Source organism: Vulpes vulpes, chromosome 1, assembly GCF_048418805.1.
Source record: "Vulpes vulpes isolate BD-2025 chromosome 1, VulVul3, whole genome shotgun sequence".
In the NCBI taxonomy this organism is placed as follows: Eukaryota; Metazoa; Chordata; class Mammalia; order Carnivora; family Canidae; genus Vulpes; species Vulpes vulpes.
In genome coordinates this window covers 12,736,600-12,756,021 of record NC_132780.1, presented here as the reverse complement: position 1 = coordinate 12,756,021, position 19,422 = coordinate 12,736,600, and the positions used below count along the sequence as shown (strand labels likewise).

The following is a 19,422-nucleotide window of genomic DNA, read 5'->3' as shown; positions in this document are numbered from 1 at the left end:
AAAAAAAAAAGAGGTGTGTAAACGGCATGAAAGTAGTCTCCAAGGTATCACCGAGAGGAAAAAAAGTAACTGCCAAATGATACACGGTATGAAAAAAAAAAAAAAATCAAGGAAACACCAAAGCTACCACACACAGCCGAGTAAAAGGTCTGGAAAGATCCACTCCAAACTCATTACAGTGGTTACTAATAGGATAGAGAATGGGCATTTGATGGTCATAGACATCTCGAGACATATCAAACTTCATCTTGAAAATACCAGGTTCCGTCCAGCCTCTAGGCTTTTGCACTGACTATTGTGCCTTGGGACACTCTTCTCTGTGATCTTTGCACTCTTCTCAGAGATCTCCCCGGATCCCCCTGTTTAAAACCCCAGGTGGGGGGGAACCCTGGGTGGCTCAGCGGTTTAGCACCTGCCTTTGGCCCAGGGCACGATCCTGGAGTCCCGGGATCGAGTCCTGCATCGGGCTCCCGGCATGGAGCCTGCTTCTCCCTCTGTCTGTGTCTCTGCCTCTCTCTCTCTCTCATAAATAAATAAATAAATAAATAAATAAATAAATAAATAAATCTTTAAAAAAATAAAAAGAAAACCCCAGGTGTGAAATTGAGTGGCTAAGGGGTAGGGAGGAGAAAGACTTTTCATTTTTGTATACCATTTTGTACCCTTTGAATTCTGAATCCAGTGAACTTATTACCCATTCAAAAAAAGGGGGGGGGGGTGCCTGGATGGCTCAGTCAGTTGGGCATCTGCCTTTGGCTCAGGTTGTGATCCCGGGGTTCTGGGATCAAGCCCCACATCCAGCTCCCTGCTCAGCAGGGTGTCTGCTTCACACTCTACCACTCCTCCTACTTGTGTGTGCTCTGTCAAATAAATAAATAAAGTCTTAAAAAAAAAAGAATACAATTTAAAAAACAAAGTAGCCCCCCTAGACATCTTATCACCCTACCCTGTTTTATTTGCCGTAAGACACTTATCAGTATCTGAGATGGTAATATCTGCTTCCTTGTTCGCTGTCTCCCCACACACTAGGAGGTGTGTCCCTCGGGGTGGCAGGGATTTCAGTGGTCCCACCTGGTTGATGGCTGTGAGCAGAGCCTAGCACACAGCAGATGCCCAATACATAGCTGCCCCATGACAAGAGAAATAAGGTCTAGGGTTTTTTATACATACATACATACATATATGAAATTTATTTTGAGTTATATCATTAAAATTTAACAATAAGTCTTCTCTCCTAACTCCCTCCAAAACAGATGAAAAAATGGGAAGGGAAGAGAAGGTTATTGAACTGGGTTATCACTCAAGGATCCATTCAGCTTAAAATATTTCAGAAGCATTTGATTTGGTTTGGGGTGGTTTTTTTTTTTCCTTTTAAGTTCAGATGGGTGGAATTTCCCCATAAGACTTTGTGTGAGAGGGAAGTAGGAGAAGGGGAAATAAGCATTCTGGGGTTCCTCCCTCGGGTTGTCTTCCTTCCGCTGGCCTGTGTAGCTGGGGAAGGGGAGTCTTCTTCCTCAGTTCCTTTGAGGCCCTGGCTGGGCACAGGGTCCTCAAAGGGCAACAGCTGTCAGGCCTCCAAAGGAAGAGTTTCAGTGGGTGCCAGTGGGCTTTCTGGCCCCAGTTGGGCCCTTTTGTAACAAAGAAGGTGGGAAACGGCTGATAAGAACCTCCCCTTGGTTCTCCGTATCTGCTTCCCTTTATTCTGGAACCACCACTTTTATTTTTCTTTGAGGGGCCGCCATTCCCCATCTGTCCATCAATCCTTCTGGGTTGGGTGGAGTGGACCTCAGCCCCAAGTCCTAGGGGTGGGCATGTGACCCCAGCCTGGCCAGTCAGAGACACAGTGACTGATCAGACATGTGGGCCAGTGTGACCAGTGAGAACCAGCCATGGAACCAGAGCTTCCGCTACTGGGAACCTGGTGAATTCTCTCCACTGGGGATGTTGGGCTCCTGGGACATGAGGCTGCTAGAGCTGCAACTCTCTGCTACCTCATGTGGAGATCCTGCCTGGAAATGAAGTCAATGCAGAGAAAATAAAACCAAGAGATGGTTCCTGATATCTGAGAACTGGATGTAGTCAATGCCTTATGCCTGAACTCTTCAATTAAGTGACCCAGTAAGTTCCTTGTTTTTCTGTCCCAGGTGGAATTGGGTTTCTGTCGATTACAAATCAAACAATCTTGACAAATACCTCCTTCTGCTGCTGGGGAACTATCAACAATCTCCCCTCCCTCCATTTCCTCCCGGACTCCCACCCCTTGCCTGACTTTATTTGGCTCCATCCACCACCTCTTTGGATAGCTCCAAATTCTTGTAAGCTATCTAGGCCCTACTCACTCATCCAAGACCCTGACCATCCTCACATCCAGGTCTTGAGATTGGTCATAAACATTCCTTGAATTTTTCTGCCTTATTTATGGATGAAAGGGGTGGTGCTTGGGATAATGGGTTGTACAGGCTAATGCAGGGGACACATTTCTTGGGAAGAGAGGCAGTCTCTTCTCTGCTTCTGCTTCCCCCCTCCCCTGCCCCTATCATGTCTAGCACAATGATTCAGGGCCAGGAGTGAGAATTTATTAATATATCAGGAAAGCCGCTTGTCTCCTCAACTCCTCCAACACTAAAGGAGGTAGGAGGGCTGGGTTACATGCTTCCAAGAGAAACATTCAAGAACATGAAGTCCTTACCTGCCTTTGGTGTCCTGAGGCTTGGTAGAGCTGAGAATAAACTTCAGCAATGACAGCGGCCCTGGAGAGCAGAGAGAGGCCCAGCAGGGGACCCTCCTTCTACTACCCCTCCCCCCATTACACCTCACCACGCCCCCCACACTCACTTGCAGTGCAGCCCTCCCCCAGGAGGTAAATCTGGGATGTCCTCTGAGGCCAGAGTCCAGAAAACCGTGTTCAGGCTGGGGGGCTCCTGAGCAGAGGAACACAGTGCTGAGAAGGAGGGAAGGATTATGGGGGTGTCCTTGCCCACTGACCACCCTTCCCGCTATGCTCTTGGAGCCTCCTCACCGGCGACCCTGTGGCCCAGGGCTGTGTCCAGCGCTAACTCCTTCCTGATCGCCTCCTCACAAGGCCTGGGGGCCCCGGGGAAGCAGACCAGGATGCAGGTCATGTTGTCCAGGCTGCCCTGGAGAAAGTGGAGAAAAAGGAGCCTGATGGGATGCAGAGCTTCCCAACAATCTCAGCCTTCTAGTGTCCTCCTCCCCAATCTGGTTAGGGCCGTTTCTCTGCCAGTGTAAACCAAGTCCTCTCACCAGGACGGGTCACCTAGACCTCTCACTGTCCTCGCCGCACTCTATCAGAGAACCCTGCCCCTTCGCCGAGGCTCCTCCCACTCCGCCGTCCTGCTGCTCTTCATAAAGGCATGAATCAGACCTCAGGATCCACTACTAAATCCCAAGAAAGACCACGCCTTTCTCTTAGGCCCCTCCCACTTACCTATCCATCACTATGGCTTTCGGATCTTGCACAGACAGCCCTCTGTCTCTGCCCCTCCATGTTTTGGCCCTGCCCACTCGGCAGGCCACGCCCTTCACTGAAGCCTAACCCCCTCCTGTAGTTCGAGGGAGCCCCTTCCTCAAAATCCCTTACTCCCTAGATCCTTTAAATTCTTCCCCTCAGTGACTCCAAGCCCCGCCCCTAGGACCTTGCACAGACACGTGTCCAATAGCTGCGCGCAGAGAAGCTCCGGGGCCAGGCCCAAGCGGAGGCGCGATGCCACCAGTCCCGCCAGAGCAGCGCCAGACATCGCGTCCCACACACCGTCAGAGGCCAATAGCAGGAACTCGTCCTCAGCCTGGCGAGCCAGGGCGGTGACCTCAGGCTCCGCAGAAACGAGCTGCAGCTCAGGGGGCCTTCCCGGAGCCTCTTTGTAAGCAAAGTCTCCCAGCGCTCGGGATACTGCCAGTGAGCCTTCGAGGCGCCGGCGGCGGATGGTGCCCCCCGCGTTGTGGATGCGCTCCCGTTCCCGGGGCCGGAGGGGCCGATGGTCCTCGGTGCTGAAGGCCACGGCGCCGGCGCGACTCAGCATCGCTCGGGAGTCACCGCAATGCGCCAGGTACAGAAAACGCGGGGAGACTAGCAAAGCCACGGCCGTGGTGCCCCCCGGCTCGCCACGAGGCCAGAGCGCACGCAGGCGTGCGTCCGCGCTCAGGAAGGCTCCGCGTAGCGCCCCGCGCACTCCCTCGGGCTCGCCCGGCGAGGGGCCAAGAGCCTCTAGCACGTGGCCCGGCAGGTGGCGCGCACCGAATAGGGCAGCTCGCGCCCCGCCGTGGCCGTCGAGGACCGCGAAGAATGCCCAGCCTGGGGGTAGCCCGGGCAGCTCGAGCCAAGCGCAGTGCGCGTCCTCCATGTGCGCGCGCCAGCCCTGCACAGCGCTGGCCCCGAAGCGCAAGCCGCAAGACGCCGCCGCACCCCCGTGCGGCCGCTGGACGCATCGCGGCGCGTCCAGGAGCGACCGAGGCCCGTGGTGAGACCTGCGCCCCTCCTCTTCCTCCTCTGCCTCCTGTTTTTTGCAAGCTGGCCAGAGGAGATGCTCCAGCAGGCGGGCAAAGGCAGCCATTCTTCAGCCCTGGGATCAGGACGCCTCCACCGTCTGCACCTACCCCCCCTCCCCAACTCCATTAATCCCCTCCACTGTGAGATTTTAAACCACCTAAATCTCCTTCCTGTACCCTTGACCTGCACTCAAGTCGAGTTACTAGAAGAGATTGGACTCTTGGGGTGTCTTCTCTCCTGTATCTTCAGCAGTTCTTTTTTTTTTTTTTAATTTTATTTTATTTATGATAGTCACAGAGAGAGAGAGAGGCAGAGACACAGGCAGAGGGAGGAGAAGCACGCTCCATGCACCGGGAGCCCGACATGGGACTCGATCCCGGGTCTCCAGGATCGCGCCCTGGGCCAAAGGCAGGCGCCAAACCGCTGCGCCACCCAGGGATCCCTCTCCTGTATCTTCAAAATGACGTTTGGGGATCTGGGTCACGAAAAAATAGTAGTAAACAGCACTTACCATGCGCTACCACTATTTTACATCATCTCCGATGTACCGAAGAGGAAACTGAGTCATAAAAGAAGTAAAGAGTGTTTCGGAAAGAGCTTTAGAATCCGTGTTCTATACACCGTTAGTTTAGTGTCCTGCCCCCCAACCTCCCCAGTTTCAAAATCTTTAAATCCTTTATTTTTTCAGTTCGACCGCTCCACTTCTGGGTCTTGCCCCGGGTCTTCGTTTTCTCTGTTTCCAGGTCCTACCCGTGCATTCAAGCACATAGCCTCAGACACTCCTAATTTTCAGTCTTAGCTCCGCCCCTTAACTACAGACCCAGTCCCCACATTCTGGGGAGCCTGGCCCCCTGCTCTGTAGGTTTCTCCTACCCTCTGGGCTGCGCCCCTTCCTTGCCTGCTCTTTCCTTTTTCTAGGCCACGCCTCTACCTTCTCCGTCTTTGACCCCGCCCAACTACCTGCTTAATTCTAACTTAACTTAAGCCCCGCCCACATCTAAGCTCCTCCCCTTGCCTCAAACTTTCCGTGTAGTTTCTCCCGCCCCCTATCCCACTCCCTCTGGGGTTCTCAGCTCCGACCCCTCCTCAGAGCGGTGGTCTTTACATCCTCTGCTGAATGCCTCCCCTGGCTCCGCCCCAACCCATACTGAGATCCACGCCCTCATTCTAGGCGCGTCCATCCTTCTCCCCCCGAGCCCCTCCCCGGGTCCTACTCTAGGCTCCTCCTCTCTTCCGCTAGAGGCCGCGCCCCGTCCATCAGGCCCCGCCCTTCAGACCGCCTTCCGCGCCTTTTCCGCCTAGTAGCATAACCTCTTAGCCCCGCCCCCCTTGTAGGAAGGCCACGCCCCCCTTTGCCCCTTGGTGTTTACCCGCCCCCCGCCCGCTTCTGAGCTCCGCCCGCTGGTCCTCTGGCCCCGCCCCCGGCCCCGCGCTGCAGTGCCTTCCCCACCGCGGCCCCGCCCGCCCCCGCCGAGCGGAGCAGAGGGCGGCGGCGGCGGGTGCTGCTGCTGCTGCTGCTGGAGCGGCCCCGGAGGAGGAGGCGGCGAGGATGGCGGCGGCGTCGTGGGCGCGGCGGAGATGAGCGCCCGCGGCCCCAGGCCCAGGGCGGCGTGGCCGGAGTGGGCGGGGGTCCCGATGCAGGCCCGAGGAGGGCCATGGGGCAGGTCCTGCCGGTCTTCGCCCACTGCAGTGAGTAGGGGAAAGCTCAGGCCTGGTGTGGGGCCCAGAGGCCCGGGTGGGCTCCTCCCCAGTAACCCCTCCGTGCCGGGTCGCGGGAGAATTGGGATGGGGGAGGAGATGAAGGAGACAAAGGAAGCTCTCCCCTCCCCCCGCATTCCAGTGGCGACGGGGGCAGCCTGACCCGGAGGACCTGAGTGAGTCCAGGCGGAGGTGGGGGGCACCGAGGTAACTGGCGAGGGTCGCGCCGGGCTCTAGGATATGGCGCCGGACCCCACCCAGGGATGAGGACGCTCTCCGGGAGCTGTCCCCTCGCCCTGGTGCTGGCCGCAGCCTGCGGGGAGGGGAGTTGAACGGAGGGGTAGAGCCAGGATAAAGAAGAGGGATCCACACTCCACCCCCATCATCCATCTTCGCATCCCACCTCCGTCTTCTGCCCAGACCCAGAGGCTTCCCCGACCTCGCCCAAATTGTCCAACATCCTGTCCCTTGGAAACAGCTATCCCTGGGTTGGGGCCAGGACTCCTGGGTCCTTACTTGAGCTTTACCACTGATTAGTAGTAACCCTGGAAGACACCCATTCTACTCCGGGCCTCCGATTCCCCAGCTGCCAAAACGAGGTGGGAACGGGGGTGGGGGGTGTGCATCTGATTTCAGTTTCCAAGCAGCATTGAGCATCTCCTGTAGGCAAAACCCCAAGCTAGCTTTGAGGGGCTAGGTTCCACAATTGAAAAATGCCTTATCTGATCCTCACGATCTCTGAGATCAGGGCTCTAACAGTCCTGGGCTAACATCTTCTGTCTCATACCCCCGTGGTTCCCGCAGCTGAGAATTTCAACACTCTCAGATCTGGCCACTTGCATGTCCTAGGAGTCCAGATGCCAAAATTCTGAGCATTTGTTATTTCAACATTAAAGACATCATCCCAGCATCCTAAGATCTTGCCCTTACTTTGGCTTACAAAGGAAGGCCCTACATAATCCCTACCTACCTCTCTCTGCCCTCATCTCCCACCCTTCTTCCTCCCAGTCACTCTATTCCACCTCTCTGTTCCTCAGATTTGCCAAGCATAGTGCCTGTCTCAGGGCCTTTGCACTGGACTTTTTTCTCTGCCTGCAAGACTCTTCCCTAGACACCTGTAGGATTCCTCACTTCATTCAAGTCTCTGCTTAAATGTAATCTTATCATAGAAGTCTTCCTGATCCACCTGTGTGAAATAGCATCCTCTCACTTTCACTTCCCTTACCCTGCTTTATTGTTTTCTGCACACTTAGCACCCAGCATCATATATTTGTGTACTGTCTATCTCAACCACGTAGTATAAGCCCTACAAGGCAGAGATTTTGTCTGTTTTGTTCATATTTGTATTCTCAGTCTAAAACAGTGCCTGGTACATAGTAGGTGTTCAATAAAAGGTTTTTGAAAGAATAACTGATTGAAGCCTCCTAAAATTCCTAATTTGAAGACTCTAAGATTAAGATTCCTGGATTTGAGGGGCACCCGGGTGGCTCAGTGGTTGAGCTTCTGCCTTTGGCTCAGTCATGATTCTGGGGTCCTGGGATTGAGTCCAGCATTGGGCTCCCTGCAGGGAGCCTGCTTCTCCCTCTGCCAATGTTTCTGCCTCTCTCTCTGTGTCTCTCATGAATAAATAAATAAAATCTTTAAAAACAAAATCCCTGGATTTGAGCTTATAAGGGGGAACTTCTGATAGCACTATAGTAAGGTTTTACAGTCTGTAGAATGTTCTAAAGGTCCTGTGATTCAACTATTCTAAGATTCCTTAATTCGGACCGTCCAAGTTTCCAGGACTGGCACACTTCTGTGATTCCGACAGTCTAAGCTTCTAAGAATCTTCGATTCTTTCCTTCTCGCAGAAGAAGCTCCGTCTACAGCCTCCTCTACCCCTGACTCCACAGAAGGTAAGTGGAGGGGGAGGATGTGAGAGTGAGCCTTGAAGGGGCTCACAGCTGGGCCGGGGGGTTGAAGAGAGGGTCAGGGTCCCACTTAGAGTAGCTCATACCCTCCTTTGCTCACTGCAGGAGGGAATGACGACTCAGATTTTCGGGAGCTTCACACAGCCCGAGAATTCTCAGAGGACGAGGAGGAAGAGACCACGTCGCAGGACTGGGGTACCCCTCGGGAGCTGACCTTCTCCTACATCGCCTTTGATGGTGTGGTGGGCTCTGGGGCCCGCCGGGATTCAGCTGCCCGCCGCCCCCGACCCCAGGGCCGCTCAGTCTCTGAACCGCGAGACCCGCCCCCTCAGCCTGGCCTGGGCGACAGTTTGGAGAGCATCCCCAGCCTGAGCCAATCCCCGGAACCTGGGCGCCGCAGTGGCCCTGAAACTGCCCCTCCGGCCGGACGCCCCCTGGAGGACCTAGGGCTCCAGCTGGACCAGCTGGGCTGGGCGGCCCGGGGAGCGGGGTCCGGAGAAGACTCTGCCACAAGTAGCTCCACCCCACTGGAGGACGAGGAGCCCGACGGCTCGGAGGCTGGAGAGGCTGGGAAAGGTGAGATGTCAGAGGTGCTGGGACCGAAGCCACAGGGTGGGTGGTCTCTCCTCAGGGCAGCTCCAAGGTGAAAACTCACGGCCTTCTCTTTCTAACGCGCCAGAACTGGACCTACAACTTGGACTCCCTCAGTCCTTACCGCCGCCGCCGCCGGAAGTCTTGACTCCGCAGCCCAGCCCGGGCTCTGGAACCCCTCAGGCGGGTACCCCGTCCCCACCCCGATCCCGGGATTCGAACTCTTGGCCTGATGAGCCCTCCCTGGACCAGAAGGAGGAAGAGCCGCGGGGGCATCTGGAGCAGGAGCCAATCACGGGGCAGTGCCTCGATAGCACGGACCAATCAGAATTCACACTGGAACCACTCCTTCTAGGTAATGTGCGTGAGTGAAGGTGCTCCTTTGGACCACAGCGAAAGTGGGAGGGTCGGCATTTAAAGGGACCTACCTCGCGAAGGAAGTGAGGATCCTGGAGAAGAGAAGGTATTGCCATTGGCTAGATATAAACTCCGCCCTTTTAGGCAAATTTTCCCGTTATCTAAGTTTGCCATTGGCTTTTTACATAGTTGTCCCTCCCACGTTGAGACTTGAGCCCTCCTCTGAGCATTACGATTGGCTGGTGGCTAAAAATAAAATCCCTCTTTTGAGGTGCTCCTCCTAGAGGCTGCTTTTGGGCAGGACAGATCCCTGAAAAAATAACTGCTGTCTTCTGGTTGTGGCCATGGGACATTAAAAAGTAAACTCTGCGCCTTTTTGCAACGCTCCTCTGCCCTGACCGCATCCGTTGGCCCGTTGCAAACAGACCCCACCTTCCTCTAAAATACGCTTAGCCTCCACGAATGGCCGTGGGTTGATTACAGACAGCACTGCCTTTGGGTGTTTACAAAGAAAGCCACCCCTTTCTGGAACTGTCCCCACCTCTAGGGAGAGCCATTGGCTGGGTACAAAGGGGCCCCGCCCCCTACTCCCTCCCTCCGAGTTCCACCGAAGCGGGCAAAATCCCTGAGAAGTAGCGGTGTCCGCAGCCTCTCACTTGGAGCCGAGATGGGGAGTAAAGGTGGGCTTGCGGAGCGGGCTGGTGGGACCGGGGTTGGGGAACGGCGTCAATGGGTCCAGATTCTCTCTTATGCCCCTCAAATCTGCGGGTATGTTTCCTACTGGTCCCAGATTCCCTGGAGCTGCCGGCGGAGGCCGGGGGGTTGTGGGGGTGTCTAGAGAGGGAGTGGAGGGAGCGTGGGGTCCCCTCTCCCCCGAGCGGAGGTTTTGGGGCCTGAGAGCAGGGAGGCCCCCTTCCCCCAGCCTCAGGCCCAGGCGGCGCTGTCACTCAGGACCTGGACAGGCCAGCACAGCTGTGGGCCAGGCCCCCTCCCCCCAGCGTGCCTAAACTTAGCCCCCGCCTAAGACGACCCGGCCCCTCCCCCACCAGTTGGCACTGGCCCTGGGAAGCCTGCAAGGGAGGGCCCTGCATTGCGGGTAGGGGGAGGCCTGCCCTAGTTAGAGATAGATGAGAGGACGTGTTATCAGGAGGATACAGAAGTGAGGGGAGTCAGACTCTGAGGGGGATCAGTCTGGAAGGATCAGAACTTGATCCAAGTGAGGGTCAGAGGGTGGAGCATCTGGAAGGGTATTGGACTCCTGGTTCAGGTCTCAGATGGGATCACATTATTGGGAAGGCTGTTAACATTTAGATGGGCAAAATGAAACGTTGGAGGGGCACCTGGCTGGCTCAGTGGGTAGAGCCACTGATCTCCAGTGGCAAGTTCAAGCCCCAGGTTGTACATAGAGCCCCCCTCCACACCCCAAAAAATGAAACATTAGAGTCTGGAGGTCAGGACTCAGGGTGGGCTTGTGAGGCAAATTTAGCATCTCAGAAAGGAGTCAGAAATTTGAATCAAGGCTTAGAAAGGAGGATGGTATTTTTTTTTTTTTTTTTTGAGGATGGTATTTTTAATACATTTAGGACTTAGAAGTGTGTGCTGGTGGGAGTATCAAGAAGATACCACTTTACACTTGTCAGGTTGGCAAAAAATGAAAAGAACAATAACACCCATTGTCGGGCAGGATGTGAGAAAAGATCACTCTCAAGTTGCTCATGGAAATGAAAATTGTTAATAGTTCTGCTAGTAAGCAATCTGATAATACTAAGGACATTCAGAAACGCAGCACTAGTCCACCTGGCCATTTCACGTCTGGGATTCTATCTCAGAAATAGAACCTCCCTGCAGGGAGGTAAGAATATCTGTAGAAGGCTGGTGCTTACAGCACTGTTGAGGAATGGGGGTTAAGAAACCAAATGAATGACCCAGCAATAGATAAATGTTGAATGAAATGAACGATGGTACAGCCACACTACAGAATACTGTGGAACCCTTATAAAGAATGAATTAAGAGGGATGCCTGGGTGGCTCAGTGGGTTGGGTGTCTGCCTTCGGCTCGGGTCATGATCCCAGGGTCCTAGGATCAATCTTGCATCAGGCTCCTTGCTCAGCCTGGAGATTGCTTCTCCCTCTGCCTGTCACTCCCTCTGTTTGTGCTCTCTCTCTTTCTCTGACAAATGAATAAATAAAATCTTTTAAAAAAATGAATGAATTAAGAGCTATTCCAACTGACGAGGAAGGAATTCTAGGAGGGAAAAGAGTAGGATGTGCATGATGCAGAAAAGTGTATATATGATTCTATTTTTCATAAGCAACGACCAAAAATTGCATCCACACATACTCTATGGGCAGGACTGAGATTAAGGGAATTTGCTAGATGGTTAACTTGGGCTTTCCAGGAGAAGAGGGGAAGCAGCTCGGAATAAAAGAAGATAACTAGAAATTGGGAAATTGAGTTCAGGTGCAGGCCAGGTGTGTTCAAGAAGTCAAGGTTCAGCCCTGAGACAGGAAGCGGAAGGTCAAGAGATCAGTCAGGCCAGGTCCAAAGCCCAGCCTGATGGCCCCCTCTCCCTCCACAGTGGCGGACCTGCTGTACTGGAAGGACACAAGGACGTCAGGAGTGGTCTTCACAGGCCTCATGGTCTCCCTGCTCTGCCTCCTGCACTTTAGCATCGTGTCCGTGACCGCCCATGTGGCCCTGTTGCTGCTCTGTGGCACCATCTCTCTCAGGGTTTACCGAAAAGTGCTGCAGGCCGTGCACCGGGGGGATGGTGCCAACCCCTTCCAGTGAGAACCCCTGGCCCCTAACTTTGACCTCTGTCTAGACCTTAGTGTTGACCAAATGGGTGGTGTGGCCCTTGAACTCCAACCAGGCACAACTCACATTGACCATGACCCACCCTGTTCTTGTTTCTGACTCCAACCCGACTCTGACCCCGATTTCCAGCCCTAACTTCTCTGATCCTAACATCTTACCCTTAATCCTTGACCCCATCTCTTGCCCCTGACCTTGACCCTAGGCCACTACACCTGGCCTCCTCAAACCCCTAGTTATTGCCCATGTCCCAGACACACCCCTCAGACTGGGCTGATCCACACAGTGAGGTGCCTGACACCCTTTGTCGTCCCAGGGCCTATCTGGATGTGGACCTGACCCTGACTCGGGAGCAGATGGAACGTTTGTCCCAGCAGATCGCGTCCCGAGTGGTCTCTATGGCCATCCAGCTGCGGCATTTCTTCCTGGTAGAAGACCTCGTGGACTCCCTCAAGGTGCCCCCGAAACCCCCACTGCCCTCCTGGGTTCCTAGCTTTCACCTTGCTGCCCCTGGGGGGTAGGAGGGCCATTGCTGGGTAAGGTCACAGCCTGGGGACTGCCCTGCGGGCTCTGCTGACACTGACCCTCACCTCCAGCTGGCCCTTCTCTTCTACATCTTGACCTTCGTGGGTGCCGTCTTCAACGGTTTGACGCTTCTCATTCTGGGTGAGCAGGGAAACCTGTGGGGGGCAGGGTGGGGAGGTGGGTCATTGGGTTTTGGTGGGGGACAAGGTTCTAGATGGAACTGTTAATCTCTTGGGAGAACCCTGATCCCCATTTCTGTGCTTACAGGAGTGATCGGTTTATTCACTGTCCCCTTGCTGTACCGGCAACACCAGGTGGGTGTGACAGGCCCTCCATTGGCAGTGTCCCAGCAAACACAGGTGGTCTGACTCCTCCCTCGCCCTCCCCCCCTAGCCAGTGTCCTACTGACAGATGTCCCAGCCAGGCACAGGTGGTCTGCTTACGGCCCCTCCTCAACACAGCTAGAGTAGAACGGATATGTTTCACCAGCCAAAGATAATAAGCATTTTGATTGGGGTCCCCTTAGCAGAGCCAGGATCCTATTGACCTGCCCCAACCCAAGGCAGGGGGACTAACCGATGCTTTCACCCCAAAACTGCCAGGGACTGACATCTCGGTCAACATTGGGTGGGATGGCTGTGGCCCAGAACATTGAGAGAACCGAGGCCAACTGCCATATATCCTATCCGGAGACAGGCAGATGGACTGACATTCCCTTTCCCGGCACAGCTGAGAGCCAAATGATACACATGTCTGCCAGAGATAGTACTAACTCCCTCACATGCTGGAATCATCAAGACTCTCAAAGGCGGTCACACTGTGATTTAAACTAGTATTTAAGTCAATCCACGCAGTGACTTGACAACCAACCCCGATGCCCCATACTCTCACCCGACTCATACACAGACACACGCACGTACAACTCACTCGAAGATTAATAGTCATTCCTGGGAAACAGACTTACTGGCAATTTCCTGCGTGTCTACCTGACATCATTCCCCACGCAGAGCTCGGCCCGATCGACTGACGCCTCAGCTTGAACTTCTGACTTTCAAGGGTATTTTGTTAGGCTTGGAGTCGAAGGTCCAGTGATGGACCACTCTCCCCAATTTCTCATTTGGAGGTGGGAGAGGAAGCAACCTCCTGAATGAATCCGGAAGAAGCTCTCAAATCTCTCCTTTTTGGTCTTTTCCAGGCCCAGATGGACCAGTATGTGGGATTGGTGACCAATCAGTTGAGCCACATCAAAGCTAAGTAAGGGCATGGGATGGAGATGGATGGGATGGGGAGGGGAGAAGCTTAGGAACTTTTTCCCGGATATTACCTATCCCTAAATTTCTTGGGGTTAATGTCCCCTCCTCAAAGACAATTTCAACTCAGGCCATTAGGTGGAGGGCAAGGACTGGCTCGGGGCAGTCAGTTTGCACGCGCGCGAACACACACACACACACACACACACACACACACACACACACACCCCGCCCCCCATCCAGATTTCCCCATAGTTCTTAGATTCCTATGGGTCTCTTGCCCCACCTCATGACTCCACTTGTTTCTCCCTCAGGATCCGAGCTAAGATCCCAGGGTCCGGAGCCCTCGCCTCGGCAGCAGCTGCAGTCTCTGGATCCAAAGCCAAAGCCGAATGAAAGGGGTGTCTCTGCCCTCGGGACGCCTGCCCCCATCCCCTGCAGCCCTCTGCCCAACTCCATCTCCCTTCCGTCCCCGCCCTCCCTCCGCCTCCGCCCGAGCCATTTCCTGAGCGGCCAGGACTACATCTCCCAAGAGGCTCTGCTCTAGGAGTCCCGGAAAGGCGAGGCACCTTTGGCCGTGGCGCCTGCTGGGACTTGTAGTCGCCTAGATAGGGCACCCGCCCTGCACTTCCGTGACCCCGCCGCTGGAGGCGCCGTGAGAGATTGGTGTCTCCTGGACGCCACTAGCCCCAAAGCCAGGGCTTTGCATGGGGCCCAGGGGAGGCCTGAGCTTGGATTTACACTGTAATAAAGACTCCTGTGGAAAACCCAAGGCCTCCTGTGCTTCCAGCCTCCTCCAGCTTTCACCTTCCTGCACCGAAAAGCACCTAAGTGGTATTCACGGAGGAACCTTCCCCAGCCTTCCAGAAGAAGCTCCCTCGTAATCTGTTTATATTATGAAATGATCGAGGGGAAGATGCTGAGAGACCCTCTGTCCCAGGGCTAGTTTGACGGCAGCTTTCCATGCCTCTGCCCAAGGCAGACATCACTAGTCGATCCCCGCACCCTACCTGCCAGGCAGCCCTCTCACCTGAGCCCCAGACCCATGCCCACCTGCCTTCTGGACAACTGCCTCCACAAACATGTCCACACCTTTTATTGCCCTACCTGATTTCCAGCTCAGGGATATCCCCTCTGCCACCTTGTCACCAGGCAAGAGACCTCGTTACAGCCCTAGATTCCTACTTCCTCAGCCCCAACACCTAATAAGTCAGGAAGCCACGTCTATTCTCTTTCTCAAATGCCCTCATCCAACCACCTCTTTCTATCTACTTGCCTTGGGACCAAGTAAAGGGCCTCAGGCTTTTCTGGGCCTCAGATTCCAAAACCAAGGGAGAAGGAGGCAGGAAACTGGGTGCTAATGACCCAGAGACCTGGATTTGAATCCCGGCTTCACTACCTCTTGGCCATGTGACCTTGAGCAAGTGACTTCACTTCCTTTTTTTTTTTTTTTTAAGGATTGTATTTATTTATTCATGATAGACACACACAGGGAGAGGCAAAGATATAGGCAGAGGGAGAAGCAGGCTCCCTGCAGGGAGCCTGATGTGGGACTTCATCCCAGGACCCTGGGATCATGACCTAAGCCAAAGGCAGATACTGGACCATTGAGCCACCCAGGTATCTGGTAATTTCACCTCTTGAAGCCTCAGTTTCCTCAAATGGAAAACTGTCATCATAACTGTGTGGACTTGTAAAGCCCTTGGTGCAGGACCTAGCACACACTAAATGCCCAGTAAACAGAAGCTGCTTGTGAGCTATGACATTGTTTCCCCGAATCTCAGTCATTCCCTCATTAACCTTCATGATCTTTCTACCACCCACTCTGCTTTTCATCTAATATTTTTCTTTAAATCGGTTAATTAAAAACAAAACAAATGTCTTTAAAATATATATTTTTTATTTAATTTTTTGAGAGAGAGCATAAGCGAGCAGAGGGAAGGGAGAAGCAGGTTGCTCACTGAGCAGAGAGCCTGATGCAGGACTGGATCCTAAGATCCTGAGATCATGACCTGAGCTGAAGGCAAACACTTAACCGACTGAGGCACCCAGGTGCCCTGAAAACAAATGTCTTTGAAAAAAAAAAAAAAGTTACTTCACGTCTATGGAAGTAAGTATCACTTGCTAGAAATAGAAGGTAAGAGTAAAAATAAACACAAAAGTATTAACATTTAAACAGTTTGTTCGTGCAACACCTAAAATCATCTCACTTGCCGCTAGAGACGTATGTCACATTTTAGGAGATAGATAATGATGTTGCAGGACTAGTAGTTACAGCCCCGGTCTTTGTGTGTAGGGGTTGCCTAGCAGCAGCTATGTAACAAAAAAGAAGAAAAGAAAAAGAAAGAGAGAGCTTAAGGGGGCTTCGCTTGAATCTAGACCTGCTAAGCAGGGACCATGTTCTCCATTTCCAAATTTAAAAATAATGAGATTTCCTAAATATGTTTTTATTCACACTTTCCATATGATAGTGTCGCTTTGTAATGAAGAATGGAAGATGCTGTCTGGCTTGCTTAGTGGAGCTTCTATTCTTGATCTCAGGGTTGTGAGTTGGAGCCCCGCATTGGGTGTAGAGATTACTTCAAAGTAAAATTAACTACAACAACAAAAAACCTATAAAAAATGAATGGAGAAAGAGGGACTGGTTGAAATTATGGGTCCGGGGCACTTGGGTGGCTCAGTTGAATGTCTGCCTTTGGCTCAGGTCATGATCCCAGGGTCCTGGGATCGAGCCCCACATCCGGCTCCCTGCAGAGAGCCTGCTTCTCCCTCTGCCTATGTCTCTGCCTCTCCCTGTGTGTCTCTCATGAATAAATAAATAAAAATCTTTAAAAAATAATTATGGGTCCAAGAATGGTTAAAGCCCCCAAGCCCATCCTTAGCACCCTTACAAGAATCTAGAAACAGGTTGGAGTTTGAAACAACCTTTAGGGAGTGCACCCCAGAGTTTTATATCCATCTGCTCATTGTGATTCCTCCACAACTGGAATCAGTTGTACTAATCTTGTTTTTCAGATGAGGAAACCGAGGCTCAGAGAAGCATGGTCTTATATCCATCCTACAAACATTTACCAAGCATATGCTAAGTTCTCAAGCTCTCTTTAGGAAGTAGGGACTCAGAAATAAACCAAAACAAAGTCCATACTGTAATGGAACTGATATTCTAGTGGGAACAGACAGACTATAAGCCAACAGGCATAGAATATGGTAACTGGTGATCAGAAGTGGAGAAAAGCCCGTCAGGGTAAGGGGATAGAGTGCCAGGACTTGCTATTTTAATTTTTTAAGGTTTTATTTATTTATTCATGAGAGACACACACAGAGAGAGGAAGAGACATAGGAAGAAGCAGGTTCCCCATGAGGAGCCTGATGTGGGACTTGATCCCAGGACTCAAGATCAAACCCTGAGCGGGAGGCAGATGCTCGACCACTAAGTCACTCAGGCGTCCCCAGGACTTGCTATTTTAAACTGAGTGGTCAAAGAAGACCTCACCAGGTGGTGGTATTTGAGCAGAGGCCAGAGCGATGGGGGGGCAGTGAGTCAGTGGACATGTGGAGGAAAGGAGATTCAGGCAGAAGGATCAGCAAACACAATGGCCCTGGGGAAGAAGCATGCCTGGTGTGTGCAGCAGGAGATCTGTATCCCAGATGCCAAAAAAATGAGGACAGCAGATTAGGAGATGGGGTCAGAGGAATGAAGGAACTACAATACAGAGATTTTTAAAGGCTGTGGTGAGAACTTTGACTTTTATTCTGAGATGGGAGCCCTGGGTAGGTTTCATGTGGTCCAGAACGAGTGACTTAAATTATAAAAGGGTCACTTTTTTGTATTAACAATTACGATGGCACAGGTTTGATTCCCCCAGGGTGAATGGGTCGTGTAGACCAGGGTAAGGTACTATCTGCTTCTAAGCCTAGATTTCCTTGGCCATAAGATATAGGTGCCTCAATTGATGACCTCTAGTGTCTTAAGCTCAACGGGTACAGAATTTCTGTCATCCCGCGGCCTAGGACAGTGCCTGGGACTCAGTAGGCGCTCAATAAATATTTGAAAGAACCCAAGACTCTGTAGGTCGGTGAAGTTCCACAAAGGAACAGCAGGTGTCGCACCAGCCCCATAACCGCCTACCCGGAGTCCGCGGGGCTGGGTTTCATCAAACTCTAGCAGGAACTCGCTCACTCGAATTCGGATTTTTTTTTTTTTTTCAGGGAACGGGCTTCTGAAAGCCGACTTATGAGTTTCTCCTCCTAAAAAAAAAAAACAAAAAAAAACAACTTCTCACTTGGATAAGGGGACTTCGGGCCCTTTAACAGCTAGAGGCGACTGGGTCCTGTCCCTGTCCCAGAATGCGCGGCGCTATGCAAATGAAGATGGTTTCCAAAGCGAGGATGATTCATACCATGCAAGAAAAAAGGTAACATTTTGGAAGGATATATGTCGTAGTTTGGGAGAATTTATAGATATCAGAGTCGACAATCTCACACCCTCCCAAACTATACGACCATAATTGTAAAAAGATAGCGACTTCTGAGTTTTATATAGCTGTGTGGGGGAAGGCAAATCTTGCCCGGATGATCCTCAGTGGTCTGGGGTGCAGGCTTCAAACCTGTAGCTGTCTAGCGACAGAGTGGTTCAATTCCACCTTTCGGGCGGCGACAAACTTTTTATTCCTTTCAAACTGCACATTAGAACGGATTGTTGTGAGAAAGAACATCCCTCTGCTCTACGCCTAGTCACGTCACTGCAATCCTCGGCTTCACATTTTAATCTCCGCCAGTCGGGTCTCTTCCCACGGTGACACTTTTCCTGGGAATATCAAAGAAGATTCCAAAAATGATGAAAATCGTCCTTGATCTCTCCCCTTCACTTGCTTATTTTCCTATTCAGTGTATTTGCTCATTCGTGTATTTAATCACACATGCATAGGTCAGATATTCATTCATTCATTCATTCATTCATTCATTCATTCATTCATTCATTATGTATTTACTTGGTGCCAGGTGCTGGCACACAGTGTTGATCACAGCCCTGGCTCCAGCCTCATGATGTTCCCAGTCCAGTGAAGGAGACCAAGATTAATCAATCATTAATTACACATTTAATGAACAATCACAAAGGTGATAACTACTGGGAAGGCAAGTGCCAAACTTAGAGGCCATGTAATAGGGAGACCTGAGTTCAGGTGAGGTGTCAGAGTTGCATGTGGGCAGACACCTGAAGGATGAAAGGGGATGAGCCAACAGAAGGGGAGAATATTCCAGGCCAGGGATCAAGGTGGCCCCAATAACAGCAGTGAAGAGGGTGATAACTGTACCTTCGCTCTGCACTCAGCATCGGCAGGCATAAGCTTCCTAACACCTCATAGCCCCATTCTGCAGATGAGAAAACTGAGGTTCAGAGAGATGAAGCCTCTTGTCCGAGGTCATCCAGCCTTGGTCCCAGGGCTCCAGGACTCTCAGACCCCTGGCCCATACTATTTACTACTGCCCTGTGCTGACTTTCACAAGCTAGCTTTTCACCGAGTCCTGTCTGTTCTGCCTCCTACTGTCTTTTCAATTCCGGTCCTCCTCTCTATCTCATAGCCTTGCCCCTATTCCAGGCTTCCCCGACACACACCAGCATGCCCACCTGAGGCCCCTCCCTGGTCTCCTGCCCCAGTCTTGCCCCTTTCTCGGCCAACTACCCTCCACTTGGTGGTTAAAGCTGAAGCTGTCTTCCTGAAGCAAAAACCTGCCCCTACCTTTCGTGCACTCAAAACCTGCCAT

At 52.4% G+C, this 19,422-nt stretch overlaps 2 protein-coding genes and 1 non-coding gene across 5 annotated transcripts; 2 read left to right on the top strand and 1 right to left on the bottom strand.

Annotated features, from left to right (window-relative positions):
* Positions 1–1,429: 1,429 nt before the first annotated feature.
* On the bottom strand, positions 1,430–5,884 carry PPM1N (protein phosphatase, Mg2+/Mn2+ dependent 1N (putative)). Of its 2 annotated transcripts, XM_072754983.1 has the most exons (5): positions 3,657–5,884; positions 3,020–3,137; positions 2,836–2,941; positions 2,690–2,750; positions 1,460–1,628 (listed from the first exon to the last, which is right to left on the bottom strand). In XM_072754983.1, exons 1-5 carry the CDS (start codon positions 4,569–4,571, stop codon positions 1,590–1,592), a joined length of 1,239 nt encoding a protein of 412 aa, XP_072611084.1. In that variant the 5' UTR covers positions 4,572–5,884; the 3' UTR covers positions 1,460–1,589. The 2 variants fall into 2 exon arrangements, with proteins under 2 accessions (XP_072611092.1, XP_072611084.1); XM_072754991.1 differs by lacking the exon at positions 2,690–2,750 and having other exon boundaries at positions 1,430–1,628.
* A 64-nt stretch (positions 5,885–5,948) lies between these two features.
* RTN2 (reticulon 2) lies at positions 5,949–14,428 on the top strand. Of its 2 annotated transcripts, XM_026013937.2 has the most exons (10): positions 5,949–6,196; positions 8,059–8,103; positions 8,224–8,694; positions 8,798–9,064; positions 11,646–11,853; positions 12,198–12,336; positions 12,478–12,547; positions 12,674–12,720; positions 13,602–13,660; positions 13,971–14,428. In XM_026013937.2, the coding sequence occupies exons 1-10, from the start codon at positions 6,163–6,165 to the stop codon at positions 14,050–14,052; spliced, it is 1,422 nt and encodes a 473-aa protein (XP_025869722.2). In that variant the 5' UTR covers positions 5,949–6,162; the 3' UTR covers positions 14,053–14,428. The 2 variants fall into 2 exon arrangements, with proteins under 2 accessions (XP_025869722.2, XP_072611104.1); XM_072755003.1 differs by lacking the exons at positions 5,949–6,196; positions 8,059–8,103; positions 8,224–8,694; positions 8,798–9,064 and adding an exon at positions 9,615–9,746.
* A 3,794-nt stretch (positions 14,429–18,222) lies between these two features.
* On the top strand, positions 18,223–18,309 carry TRNASTOP-UCA (transfer RNA opal suppressor (anticodon UCA)). The gene has a single exon. It is a non-coding gene; the product is annotated as a tRNA-Sec (tRNA).
* Positions 18,310–19,422: the final 1,113 nt, after the last annotated feature.